Source organism: Microplitis mediator, chromosome 9 (genome assembly GCF_029852145.1).
Source record: "Microplitis mediator isolate UGA2020A chromosome 9, iyMicMedi2.1, whole genome shotgun sequence".
Lineage (NCBI taxonomy): Eukaryota > Metazoa > Arthropoda > Insecta > Hymenoptera > Braconidae > Microplitis > Microplitis mediator.
The window spans coordinates 11825298-11839872 of NC_079977.1; the positions used below are offsets into that span (position 1 = coordinate 11825298).

The 14575-nt window shown below is 43.3% G+C and overlaps 1 protein-coding gene across 1 annotated transcript; it reads left to right on the top strand.

The window, feature by feature from the left end:
* The first annotated feature begins 1249 nt into the window (after nucleotides 1-1249).
* Nucleotides 1250-13402, top strand: LOC130674718 (serine-rich adhesin for platelets-like). Its single transcript, XM_057480131.1, has one exon. The coding sequence runs from the start codon at nucleotides 1291-1293 to the stop codon at nucleotides 12841-12843; it is 11553 nt and encodes a 3850-aa protein (XP_057336114.1). The 5' UTR covers nucleotides 1250-1290; the 3' UTR covers nucleotides 12844-13402.
* Nucleotides 13403-14575: the final 1173 nt, after the last annotated feature.

The following is a 14575-nucleotide window of genomic DNA, read 5'->3' on the forward strand; positions in this document are numbered from 1 at the left end:
ATTTTAAATTAAGCAAATGTCTTATCATTCGTATGAAATGAACATCAACAGTGATTAAATATCAATAATTTTATCATTGAATGTTAAGTAGAGTTGAATGAACAAGAAGAAACTGGTGCAAAGGCAAAGTAGACGCAGGCCATGACTCAATATATTATAATTGATGGATCAACAATTGACACAGTTGAGTCCGTACTAATTCAAGTGATGACACAAAAAGATAAAACTCGTTATGATTAAGAAACAGATAAACCCAGGAAAAAAAATTAATGTAGGGCTTGAGTAATGACCACAATTACAAAGAGAAAATAGAAATAAAAAAATCGGTATTTACCACTTTATGTAAAATATTATGAATATAAAATGAAAAATTATTAATAAAATGAATAAGATGAAAACAGAAAATTAGCCAGATTACACAATTGTAAATCCAAAGCATGTAATCCAACGTAACAAAGGAAATCATAATAACCAGCTTGTTGAAATACATTAAATAAATCTCGATAATTTCAACGAAAAAAAAATAGCATGTGAAATAATTCGAAAATCAGGAAGAATTGATAAGAGGCTGTAAGATCAAGTAATAAAATAGCCGCGACATAAAAAATAATCTTAGATGATGGAATGTATGAGTTGAGTAATTGGCGAAAAATAGAAGTTCCATGTCAGACAAAACGAACGAAGAGCTCATCAACGTAAAAAAAAATTTACTACTTCAATTAAATAGTGACCCTACAGAAAATGAAACCCGACATGTAACCAGCAACATATGCTAACAGAAAAATTAAAAAAGTAGAAAAACCGTATGAGAAAAAAAAAGAGATAAATGGATAAAAAAAATGGTTAAGAGTGATTCTATGAGAAAGTCCATATACATAACGACAGCTGAAACAAACTAAATAAAGTACAATAAATACAAATAAAGAATGTAAAAATAAATATTAACAATATTGACAGAAAAAATAAAACGAGTTTATCAGACAGGAAAAAAATTCAAATCAAGAAAAATATTTTCAGAAAAAATAAGTTCTTAACAAAAAAAAACATATTGCGCTAATGAAGATAAGAAACAAAAATAAAGAGAAAAATGAATATTATCTGATATAAAAAACAAATAGTAATATAAATGATAAATGAATTTTTATATATATGCATATACATGTATGTATTAATGTATATACATATATGTATACATACGAATATACATGTTCGATTAGGTAAGTATATGCGTATATATAAAGGAGCTCCGTGAAACGATAAAAGTTCGAATAGTCGAGGGATCCGGTAAAAATGAAGCTCATCGGTGCAATATTGCCACTGTTAGTGGTTGCAGTAGCAGCGAATAGAATAGGAAGAATAGAACACAGGCGCATAGAAAATGGTAATAAGGATGACAGTTTAGAATTTATAGACATCGATGATGGTGAAGAGAGGATTAAAATGGAGGTAAAGGGCTTCAAAGACTTCGTTAAAGCACACAAACATGGCTTCACGCTGGAAGAAAATCACGGCCAATGGCAAATAGAAGATGGAACCGAAGCGGAAGCAATGTCCAATTCTCGCTCGGAAAGCAATAGTGCATCAGATGCAAACGGTTTGTCTACATCCAGGGCTGATTCGAATGCCAAATCGAGATCCAGCGCTGGTAGTTCTTCCGGTAGCCGATCTGGATCGAACTCTTACGGAAATTCAGGATCAAACAGTGCATCTGACTCGTCCTCAAACACTGGTAGTTCTTCCGGAAGCCTATCCGGTTCAGACTCTTTTGCCAATTCAGGATCAAACGCCGCTTCCGACTCGTCCTCAAACACTGGTAGTTCTTCTGGAAGCCAATCTGGATCCGACTCTTACGCTAATTCAGGATCAAACAGTGCATCTGACTCATCCTCGAACACTGGAAGTTCATCCGGAAGCCAATCTGGATCCGACTCTTTCGCAAATTCAGGATCAAACAGTGCATCTGACTCATCCTCCATCTCTGGTAGTTCATCCGGAAGCCAATCCGGATCGAACTCTTACGGAAATTCGGGATCAAACAGTGCATCTGACTCGTCCTCAAACACTGGTAGTTCTTCCGGAAGCCAATCTGGATCAGACTCGTACGCAAATTCAGGATCAAACAGTGCATCTGACTCATCCTCCATCTCTGGTAGTTCTTCCGGAAGCCAATCTGGATCGAACTCTTACGGAAATTCAGGATCAAACAGTGCATCTGACTCGTCCTCAAACTCTGGTAGTTCTGCTGGAAGCCAATCAGGATCCGACTCTTACGCAAATTCAGGATCAAACAGTGCATCCGACTCGTCCTCGAACTCTGGTAGTTCTGCTGGAAGCCAATCAGGATCCGACTCTTACGCAAATTCAGGATCAAACAGTGCATCCGACTCGTCCTCAAACTCTGGTAGTTCTGCTGGAAGCCAATCAGGATCCGACTCTTACGCAAATTCAGGATCAAACAGTGCATCTGACTCGTCCTCAAACACTGGTAGTTCATCCGGAAGCCAATCAGGATCCGACGCTTACGCAAATTCAGGATCAAACAGTGCATCTGACTCGTCCTCAAACACTGGTAGTTCATCTGGAAGCCAATCTGGATCGAACTCTTACGGAAATTCAGGATCAAACAGTGCATCTGACTCATCCTCCATCTCTGGTAGTTCTTCCGGAAGCCAATCTGGATCGAACTCTTACGGAAATTCAGGATCAAACAGTGCATCTGACTCGTCCTCCATCTCTGGTAGTTCTTCTGGAAGCCAATCCGGATCCGACTCTTACGCAAATTCAGGATCAAACAGTGCATCTGACTCGTCCTCAAACACTGGTAGTTCTTCCGGAAGCCAATCAGGATCCGACTCTTACGCAAATTCAGGATCAAACAGTGCATCCGACTCGTCCTCAAACACTGGTAGTTCATCTGGGAGCCAGTCAGGATCGAACTCTTACGGAAATTCAGGGTCAAACAGTGCATCTGACTCATCCTCCATCTCTGGTAGTTCTTCCGGAAGCCAATCCGGATCGAACTCTTACGGAAATTCAGGATCAAACAGTGCATCTGACTCATCCTCAAACTCTGGTAGTTCTTCCGGAAGCCAATCTGGATCCGACTCTTACGCAAATTCAGGATCAAACAGTGCATCTGACTCATCCTCGAACACTGGTAGTTCATCCGGAAGCCAATCTGGATCAGACTCTTACGCAAATTCAGGATCAAACAGTGCATCCGACTCGTCCTCAAACACTGGTAGTTCATCCGGAAGCCAATCAGGATCCGACTCTTACGCAAATTCAGGATCAAACAGTGCATCTGACTCGTCCTCAAACACTGGAAGTTCTTCTGGAAGCCAATCTGGATCGGACTCTTACGGAAATTCAGTATCAAACAGTGCATCTGACTCATCCTCCATCTCTGGTAGTTCTTCCGGAAGCCAATCCGGATCGAACTCTTACGGAAATTCAGGATCAAACAGTGCATCCGACTCATCCTCAAACACTGGTAGTTCATCCGGAAGCCAATCTGGATCAGACTCTTACGCAAATTCAGGATCAAACAGTGCATCTGACTCATCCTCCATCTCTGGTAGTTCTTCCGGGAGCCAATCCGGATCGAACTCTTACGGAAGTTCTGGATCAAACAGTGCATCTGACTCGTCTTCCATCTCCGGTAGTTCTTCCGGAAGCCAATCTGGATCCGACTCTTACGCAAATTCAGGATCAAACAGTGCATCCGACTCATCCTCGAACACTGGTAGTTCATCCGGAAGCCAATCTGGATCAGACTCTTACGCAAATTCAGGATCACACGGTGCATCTGACTCATCCTCAAACACTGGTAGTTCATCCGGAAGCCAATCAGGATCCGACTCTTACGCAAATTCAGGATCAAACAGTGCATCTGACTCGTCCTCAAACACTGGTAGTTCATCTGGAAGCCAATCTGGATCCGACTCTTACGCAAATTCAGGATCAAACAGTGCATCCGACTCATCGTCGAACACTGGTAGTTTATCCGGAAGCCAATCTGGATCGAACTCTTACGGAAATTCAGGATCAAACAGTGCATCTGACTCATCCTCCATCTCTGGTAGTTCTTCCGGAAGCCAATCCGGATCGAACTCTTACGGAAATTCAGGATCAAACAGTGCATCTGACTCGTCCTCCATCTCTGGTAGTTCTTCCGGAAGCCAATCTGGATCCGACTCTTACGCAAATTCAGGATCAAACAGTGCATCCGACTCATCCTCAAACACTGGTAGTTCATCCGGAAGCCAATCCGGATCAGACTCTTACGCAAATTCAGGATCAAACAGTGCATCCGACTCATCCTCGAACACTGGTAGTTCATCCGGAAGCCAATCTGGATCAGACTCTTACGCAAATTCAGGATCAAACAGTGCATCTGACTCATCCTCAAACACTGGTAGTTCATCCGGAAGCCAATCAGGATCCGACTCTTACGCAAATTCAGGATCAAACAGTGCATCTGACTCGTCCTCAAACACTGGAAGTTCGTCTGGAAGCCAATCTGGATCGAACTCTTACGGAAATTCAGTATCAAACAGTGCATCTGACTCATCCTCCATTTCTGGTAGTTCTTCCGGAAGCCAATCCGGATCGAACTCTTACGGAAATTCAGGATCAAACAGTGCATCTGACTCATCCTCAAACACTGGTAGTTCATCCGGAAGCCAATCAGGATCCGACGCTTACGCAAATTCAGGATCAAACAGTGCATCTGACTCGTCCTCAAACACTGGTAGTTCATCTGGAAGCCAATCTGGATCGAACTCTTACGGAAATTCAGGATCAAACAGTGCATCTGACTCATCCTCCATCTCTGGTAGTTCTTCCGGAAGCCAATCTGGATCCGACTCTTACGCAAATTCAGGATCAAACAGTGCATCCGACTCATCCTCAAACACTGGTAGTTCATCCGGAAGCCAATCCGGATCAGACTCTCACTCAAATTCAGGATCAAACAGTGCATCTGACTCATCCTCAAACACTGGTAGTTCATCCGGAAGCCAATCAGGATCCGACGCTTACGCAAGTTCAGGATCAAACAGTGCATCTGACTCGTCCTCAAACACTGGTAGTTCATCTGGAAGCCAATCTGGATCGAACTCTTACGGAAATTCAGGATCAAACAGTGCATCTGACTCATCCTCAATCTCTGGTAGTTCTTCCGGAAGCCAATCCGGATCGAACTCTTACGGAAATTCAGGATCAAACAGTGCATCTGACTCGTCCTCCATCTCCGGTAGTTCTTCCGGAAGCCAATCTGGATCCGACTCTTACGCAAATTCAGGATCCAACAGTGCATCCGACTCATCCTCGAACACTGGTAGTTCATCCGGAAGCCAATCTGGATCAGACTCTTACGCAAATTCAGGATCAAACAGTGCATCTGACTCATCCTCAAACACTGGTAGTTCATCCGGAAGCCAATCTGGATCAGACTCTTACGCAAATTCAGGATCACACAGTGCATCTGACTCATCCTCAAACTCTGGTAGTTCATCCGGGAGCCAATCAGGATCCGACTCTTACGCAAATTCAGGATCAAACAGTGCATCTGACTCATCCTCCATCTCTGGTAGTTCCTCCGGAAGCCAATCCGGATCGAACTCTTACGGAAATTCAGGATCAAACAGTGCATCTGACTCGTCCTCCATCTCTGGTAGTTCTTCCGGAAGCCAATCTGGATCCGACTCTTACGCAAATTCAGGATCAAACAGTGCATCCGACTCATCCTCAAACACTGGTAGTTCATCCGGAAGCCAATCAGGATCAGACTCTTACGCAAATTCAGGATCAAACAGTGCATCTGACTCATCCTCAAACACTGGTAGTTCATCCGGAAGCCAATCAGGATCCGACGCTTACGCAAGTTCGGGATCAAACAGTGCATCTGACTCGTCCTCAAACACTGGTAGTTCATCCGGAAGCCAATCTGGATCCGACTCTTACGGAAATTCAGGATCAAACAGTGCATCTGACTCATCCTCCATCTCTGGTAGTTCTTCCGGGAGCCAATCCGGATCGAACTCTTACGGAAGTTCTGGATCAAACAGTGCATCTGACTCGTCTTCCATCTCCGGTAGTTCTTCCGGAAGCCAATCTGGATCCGACTCTTACGCAAATTCAGGATCAAACAGTGCATCTGACTCATCCTCAAACACTGGTAGTTCATCCGGAAGCCAATCAGGATCCGACTCTTACGCAAATTCAGGATCAAACAGTGCATCTGACTCGTCCTCAAACACTGGTAGTTCATCCGGAAGCCAATCTGGATCAGACTCTTACGCAAATTCAGGATCACACAGTGCATCTGACTCATCCTCAAACACTGGTAGTTCATCCGGGAGCCAATCAGGATCCGACTCTTACGCAAATTCAGGATCAAACAGTGCATCTGACTCATCCTCCATCTCTGGTAGTTCCTCCGGAAGCCAATCCGGATCGAACTCTTACGGAAATTCAGGATCAAACAGTGCATCTGACTCGTCCTCCATCTCTGGTAGTTCTTCCGGAAGCCAATCTGGATCCGACTCTTACGCAAATTCAGGATCAAACAGTGCATCCGACTCATCCTCAAACACTGGTAGTTCATCCGGAAGCCAATCAGGATCAGACTCTTACGCAAATTCAGGATCAAACAGTGCATCTGACTCATCCTCAAACACTGGTAGTTCATCCGGAAGCCAATCAGGATCCGACTCTTACGCAAATTCAGGATCAAACAGTGCATCCGACTCATCCTCAAACACTGGTAGTTCATCCGGAAGCCAATCAGGATCAGACTCTTACGCAAATTCAGGATCAAACAGTGCATCTGACTCATCCTCAAACACTGGTAGTTCATCCGGAAGCCAATCAGGATCCGACGCTTACGCAAGTTCGGGATCAAACAGTGCATCAGACTCGTCCTCCATCTCTGGTAGTTCTTCCGGGAGCCAATCCGGATCGAACTCTTACGGAAGTTCTGGATCAAACAGTGCATCTGACTCGTCTTCCATCTCCGGTAGTTCTTCCGGAAGCCAATCTGAATCCGACTCTTACGCAAATTCAGGATCAAACAGTGCATCCGACTCATCCTCAAACACTGGTAGTTCATCCGGAAGCCAATCAGGATCCGACTCTTACGCAAATTCAGGATCAAACAGTGCATCTGACTCGTCCTCAAACACTGGTAGTTCATCCGGAAGCCAATCTGGATCAGACTCTTACGCAAATTCAGGATCACACAGTGCATCTGACTCATCCTCAAACACTGGTAGTTCATCCGGAAGCCAATCAGGATCCGACGCTTACGCAAATTCAGGATCAAACAGTGCATCTGACTCATCCTCCATCTCTGGTAGTTCTTCCGGAAGCCAATCCGGATCGAACTCTTACGGAAATTCAGGATCAAACAGTGCATCTGACTCATCCTCAAACACTGGTAGTTCATCCGGAAGCCAATCAGGATCCGACGCTTACGCAAATTCAGGATCAAACAGTGCATCTGACTCGTCCTCAAACACTGGTAGTTCATCTGGAAGCCAATCTGGATCGAACTCTTACGGAAATTCAGGATCAAACAGTGCATCTGACTCGTCCTCCATCTCTGGTAGTTCTTCCGGAAGCCAATCTGGATCCGACTCTTACGCAAATTCAGGATCAAACAGTGCATCTGACTCATCCTCAAACACTGGTAGTTCATCCGGAAGCCAATCCGGATCAGACTCTTACGCAAATTCAGGATCAAACAGTGCATCTGACTCATCCTCAAACACTGGTAGTTCATCCGGAAGTCAATCAGGATCCGACGCTTACGCAAATTCAGGATCAAACAGTGCATCTGACTCGTCCTCAAACACTGGTAGTTCATCTGGAAGCCAATCAGGATCTGACGCTTACGCAAATTCAGGATCAAACAGTGCATCTGACTCGTCCTCAAACACTGGTAGTTCTTCCGGAAGCCAATCCGGATCGAACTCTTACGGAAATTCAGGATCAAACAGTGCATCTGACTCGTCCTCCATCTCTGGTAGTTCTTCCGGAAGCCAATCTGGATCCGACTCTTACGCAAATTCAGGATCAAACAGTGCATCTGACTCATCCTCAAACACTGGTAGTTCATCCGGAAGCCAATCAGGATCCGACGCTTACGCAAATTCAGGATCAAACAGTGCATCTGACTCATTCTCAAACACTGGTAGTTCATCCGGAAGCCAATCAGGATCCGACGCTTACGCAAATTCAGGATCAAACAGTGCATCTGACTCGTCCTCAAACACTGGTAGTTCATCTGGAAGCCAATCTGGATCGAACTCTTACGGAAATTCAGGATCAAACAGTGCATCTGACTCGTCCTCCATCTCTGGTAGTTCTTCCGGAAGCCAATCTGGATCCGACTCTTACGCAAATTCAGGATCAAACAGTGCATCCGACTCATCCTCAAACACTGGTAGTTCATCCGGAAGCCAATCCGGATCAGACTCTTACGCAAATTCAGGATCAAACAGTGCATCTGACTCGTCCTCAAACACTGGTAGTTCATCCGGAAGCCAATCAGGATCCGACGCTTACGCAAATTCAGGATCAAACAGTGCATCTGTCTCGTCCTCAAACACTGGTAGTTCATCTGGAAGCCAATCAGGATCCGACGCTTACGCAAATTCAGGATCAAACAGTGCATCTGACTCGTCCTCAAACACTGGTAGTTCTTCCGGAAGCCAATCCGGATCGAACTCTTACGGAAATTCAGGATCAAACAGTGCATCTGACTCGTCCTCCATCTCTGGTAGTTCTTCCGGAAGCCAATCTGGATCCGACTCTTACGCAAATTCAGGATCAAACAGTGCATCTGACTCATCCTCAAACACTGGTAGTTCATCCGGAAGCCAATCAGGATCCGACGCTTACGCAAATTCAGGATCAAACAGTGCATCTGACTCGTCCTCAAACACTGGTAGTTCATCTGGAAGCCAATCTGGATCGAACTCTTACGGAAATTCAGGATCAAACAGTGCATCTGACTCATCCTCCATCTCTGGTAGTTCTTCCGGAAGCCAATCCGGATCGAACTCTTACGGAAATTCAGGATCAAACAGTGCATCTGACTCGTCCTCCATCTCTGGTAGTTCTTCCGGAAGCCAATCTGGATCCGACTCTTACGCAAATTCAGGATCAAACAGTGCATCTGACTCATCCTCAAACACTGGTAGTTCATCCGGAAGCCAATCAGGATCCGACGCTTACGCAAATTCAGGATCAAACAGTGCATCTGACTCGTCCTCACATACTGGTAGTTCTTCTGGAAGCCAATCTGGTTCGAACTCTTACGGAAATTCAGGATCAAACAGTGCATCCGACTCGTCCTCAAACACTGGTAGTTCTTCTGGAAGCCAATCTGGATCAGACTCATACGCCAATTCGGGTTCAAACAGTGCATCCGACTCGTCTTCAAACACTGGTAGTTCTTCTGGAAGCCAATCTGGATCTGACTCTTACGCAAATTCAGGATCAAACAGTGCATCCGACTCGTCTTCAAACACTGGTAGTTCTTCTGGAAGCCAATCTGGATCCGACTCTTACGCAAATTCAGGATCAACCAGTGCATCCGACTCATCCTCAAACACTGGTAGTTCATCCGGAAGCCAATCTGGATCCGACTCTTACGCAAATTCAGGATCAAACAGTGCATCTGACTCATCCTCAAACACTGGTAGTTCATCCGGAAGCCAATCTGGATCCGACTCTTACGCAAATTCAGGATCAAACAGTGCATCTGACTCATCTTCAAACACTGCTAGTTCATCCGGAAGCCAATCTGGATCCGACTCTTACGCAAATTCAGGATCAAACAGTGCATCTGACTCGTCCTCAAACACTGGTAGTTCATCTGGAAGCCAATCTGGATCGAACTCTTACGGAAATTCAGGATCAAACAGTGCATCTGACTCATCCTCCATCTCTGGTAGTTCTTCCGGAAGCCAATCAGGATCCGACTCTTACGCAAATTCAGGATCAAACAGTGCATCTGACTCATCCTCAAACACTGGTAGTTCATCCGGAAGCCAATCAGGATCCGACTCTTACGCCAATTCAGGATCAAACAGTGCATCTGACTCATCTTCAAACACTGGTAGTTCATCCGGAAGCCAATCTGGATCCGACTCTTACGCAAATTCAGGATCAAACAGTGCATCTGACTCATCGTCAAACACTGGTAGTTCATCCGGAAGCCAATCAGGATCCGACTCTTACGCCAATTCAGGATCAAACAGTGCATCTGACTCATCTTCAAACACTGGTAGTTCATCCGGAAGCCAATCTGGATCCGACTCTTACGCAAATTCAGGATCAAACAGTGCATCTGACTCATCCTCAAACACTGGTAGTTCATCCAGAAGCCAATCAGGATCCGACTCTTACGCCAATTCAGGATCAAACAGTGCATCTGACTCATCTTCAAACACTGGTAGTTCATCCGGAAGCCAATCTGGATCCGACTCTTACGCAAATTCAGGATCAAACAGTGCATCTGACTCGTCCTCACATACTGGTAGTTCTTCTGGAAGCCAATCTGGTTCGAACTCTTACGGAAATTCAGGATCAAACAGTGCATCTGACTCGTCCTCAAACACTGGTAGTTCATCTGGAAGCCAATCTGGATCGAACTCTTACGGAAATTCAGGATCAAACAGTGCATCTGACTCATCCTCCATCTCTGGTAGTTCTTCCGGAAGCCAATCAGGATCCGACTCTTACGCAAATTCAGGATCAAACAGTGCATCTGACTCATCCTCAAACACTGGTAGTTCATCCGGAAGCCAATCAGGATCCGACTCTTACGCCAATTCAGGATCAAACAGTGCATCTGACTCATCTTCAAACACTGGTAGTTCATCCGGAAGCCAATCTGGATCCGACTCTTACGCAAATTCAGGATCAAACAGTGCATCTGACTCATCCTCAAACACTGGTAGTTCATCCGGAAGCCAATCAGGATCCGACTCTTACGCCAATTCAGGATCAAACAGTGCATCTGACTCATCTTCAAACACTGGTAGTTCATCCGGAAGCCAATCTGGATCCGACTCTTACGCAAATTCAGGATCAAACAGTGCATCTGACTCGTCCTCACATACTGGTAGTTCTTCTGGAAGCCAATCTGGTTCGAACTCTTACGGAAATTCAGGATCAAACAGTGCATCCGACTCGTCCTCAAACACTGGTAGTTCTTCTGGAAGCCAATCTGGATCAGACTCTTACGCCAATTCGGGTTCAAACAGTGCATCTGACTCGTCCTCAAACACTGGTAGTTCTTCTGGAAGCCAATCTGGATCCGACTCTTACGCAAATTCAGGATCAAACAGTGCATCCGACTCATCCTCAAACACTGGTAGTTCATCCGGAAGTCAGTCAGGATCCGACTCTTACGCAAATTCAGGATCAAACAGTGCATCCGACTCGTCCTCAAACACTGGTAGTTCTTCTGGAAGCCAATCTGGATCAGACTCATACGCCAATTCGGGTTCAAACAGTGCATCCGACTCGTCTTCAAACACTGGTAGTTCTTCTGGAAGCCAATCTGGATCTGACTCTTACGCAAATTCAGGATCAAACAGTGCATCCGACTCGTCTTCAAACACTGGTAGTTCTTCTGGAAGCCAATCTGGATCAGACTCATACGCAAAATCAGGATCAAACAGTGCATCTGACTCATCCTCAAACACTGGTAGTTCATCCGGAAGCCAATCTGGATCAGACTCATACGCCAATTCGGGTTCAAACAGTGCATCCGACTCGTCTTCAAACACTGGTAGTTCTTCTGGAAGCCAATCTGGATCTGACTCTTACGCAAATTCAGGATCAAACAGTGCATCCGACTCCTCCTCAAACAGTGGTAGTTCATCTGGAAGCCAATCTGGATCAGACTCATACGCCAATTCGGGTTCAAACAGTGCATCCGACTCGTCCTCAAACACTGGTAGTTCTTCTGGATCCCAATCTGGATCAGACTCATACGCAAATTCAGGATCAAACAGTGCATCTGACTCATCCTCAAACACTGGTAGTTCATCCGGAAGCCAATCTGGATCCGACTCTTACGCAAATTCAGGATCAAACAGTGCATCTGACTCATCTTCAAACACTGGTAGTTCATCCGGAAGCCAATCTGGATCCGACTCTTACGCAAATTCAGGATCAAACAGTGCATCTGACTCATCTTCAAACACTGGTAGTTCATCCGGAAGCCAATCTGGATCCGACTCTTACGCAAATTCAGGATCAAACAGTGCATCTGACTCATCCTCAAACACTGGTAGTTCATCTGGAAGCCAATCTGGATCCGACTCTTACGCAAATTCAGGATCAAACAGTGCTTCTGACTCGTTTTCTAACGCTGGTGGTTTCGCCGACTCTGTTTCACGTTCTGATTCTGATTCAGCTAGTAACGCAGATTCTGCTTCACGTTCTGCCAGTCGCTCTCTTGCTGGATCGGGTTCAAACGCTTATTCAGGATCCAATTCTGCTACATCAAGCAACTCGTTGTCCAATTCTGATGATTACACCATGTCCAACTTAGGTGATTATTCGAATAGTTATTCAGGAGTTTACCCAAATGCATATGTTGGTTCTGATGTGTATCGAGGATTATATTCAAATCGCAATGTAGATCATTATAGAGCACCCGTCATTCCTAACCGTAAACTTTATTCATCGTTTAGAGGAAGATATAATCAGTTCCGTCCAGGCTTCAAAGATGTCCGCCGTTATCCTTGGACTGTGGGTGTCATGAGGAATGGTGTCTGTACTTGTGGCCCTTACTACCCTATTCCTATGGCTTACTAAATTTAGTGTATTTTGATTATTGATTCTCCTTTATTAATGCATCGTTTGACTACGATTTGTTTGTTTTCATTGTCTCGATTTTTTTTCACTCATACGTTTGTTTTAGATTGTTTCTTTATTATCAAGTTATGATTTTTTTTATCGTTGATTCATAGAAAATCGATATTTCAACCGTAATATTTCTCATTATCGATTTATTCTTCCCCCTTTATACTTTTTTTCACCACGATTTTAAACTGTGAATTTTGTTAACTTGGATTTAATTTTTTCTGTTACATTCTTATTTTTTTTTTATGAAATCAAAAGTCTGTTTTTTCTTACTTTTCTGACGTCACTATTTTTTAACCATTTTTTTTGTTCTGCTGATAAAAATCCCCGGTAATTTCCATTTACTTATCGAATCTAGTTGTTAACTCTTTCATTCTTGTCTCCAATAAAGAATATGTTAAGTAACTTGTTTGTCTTCTTGACGTCGTATTTTTTTCTGATTTGAGGTTACCACAGAATCGATCATCCGTCAATTAATTATCTGTAAATTAATAAATATAATTGCTATTAAGGGATTGTGTTTTTTCAATATTTCTACCTTACTCCTTTGTTCTGACTATACGATTCTTTGTTTTCAATTAATCTACAAGCTCGATGCAACGATCCCTTTCTTTTTTCTCCTCATGTTTTTCCCATAATTATTTATCTCCCTTACAAACAGAGTGATTTCTATCTTTTTGCATGTTTTATTAGATATCTAGGTTTCCATGAAAAAAGAACTTTCCATGATTATTTTTCTTGTACTTACTTATCGTAAAATCGTTTTGCTGAAAAATGATGAAGCTGTTTTGAACCCCACTAAGTTTACAACTTGAACGCTTTTGTTATATGTTGAATTACCAATTTACGTCTAAATATTATTGAAACATATATTCGTTCTGAAGCTAGAAAATTATTCCGTCTATTTATTTGAGAGTGAATATTTTACGGCAATGCAGCGGAACTCAAAAAGCTCCCGATAACAAAAGTACTGAAGAGTTCTTTTGAACTCAATGAGCTTAAAAATGTATTAACAATGATATTTTCCCGCTTGAGGAGCTCAAATCCAGTTGGAAGTTCTGGGACTCGCTCACACCTTCAACCGTTCACCAAATCATTTTTGTTATACAATTAGTGATATGAATTGTCAAGAAAGCAGCAGCGTTATCAACAAGTGGTATTTCTCACCGTTAGTATGCTTCGTAAAGCGAGATGATACGATACAAAAATCATAAACATGATTCAATGTGATCGAGTAGTGGAATATAGCTAGGTCTATTGTGAAGCCTCCTTGCTTCGCTGTTCATTCGAGCTGCACGATATTTGATGAGCAGAAAAGTTTTAATCACTTCTATGCACGATAATTAAATGTTGAGGTAGATTTTTTCAAAAGTCTAACTATTGTGTTTGTCCTCATCATCGATTTTATTAAGGAATTTTGTCATAACTTACTATTGTTAGCCGAGTAGGGTCCAAAAGTATCATTCATTAAGAAATTCATATATTTATGCAATAGACTAGGCAAAAAATGTCGACTTTTTTTTCAAGTACATCAAAAGGCTTATTTTGGATGACAAAAAATATCATTGTGAAATATTAAATCCTAAGCATTAATATTAAGAGGGGTATCATCGCAATTTCTAAATTAGTTTAATGAGCGGGTTGTTGTCTCATAACTATCAAACCATTGAGATAAACGAATTTG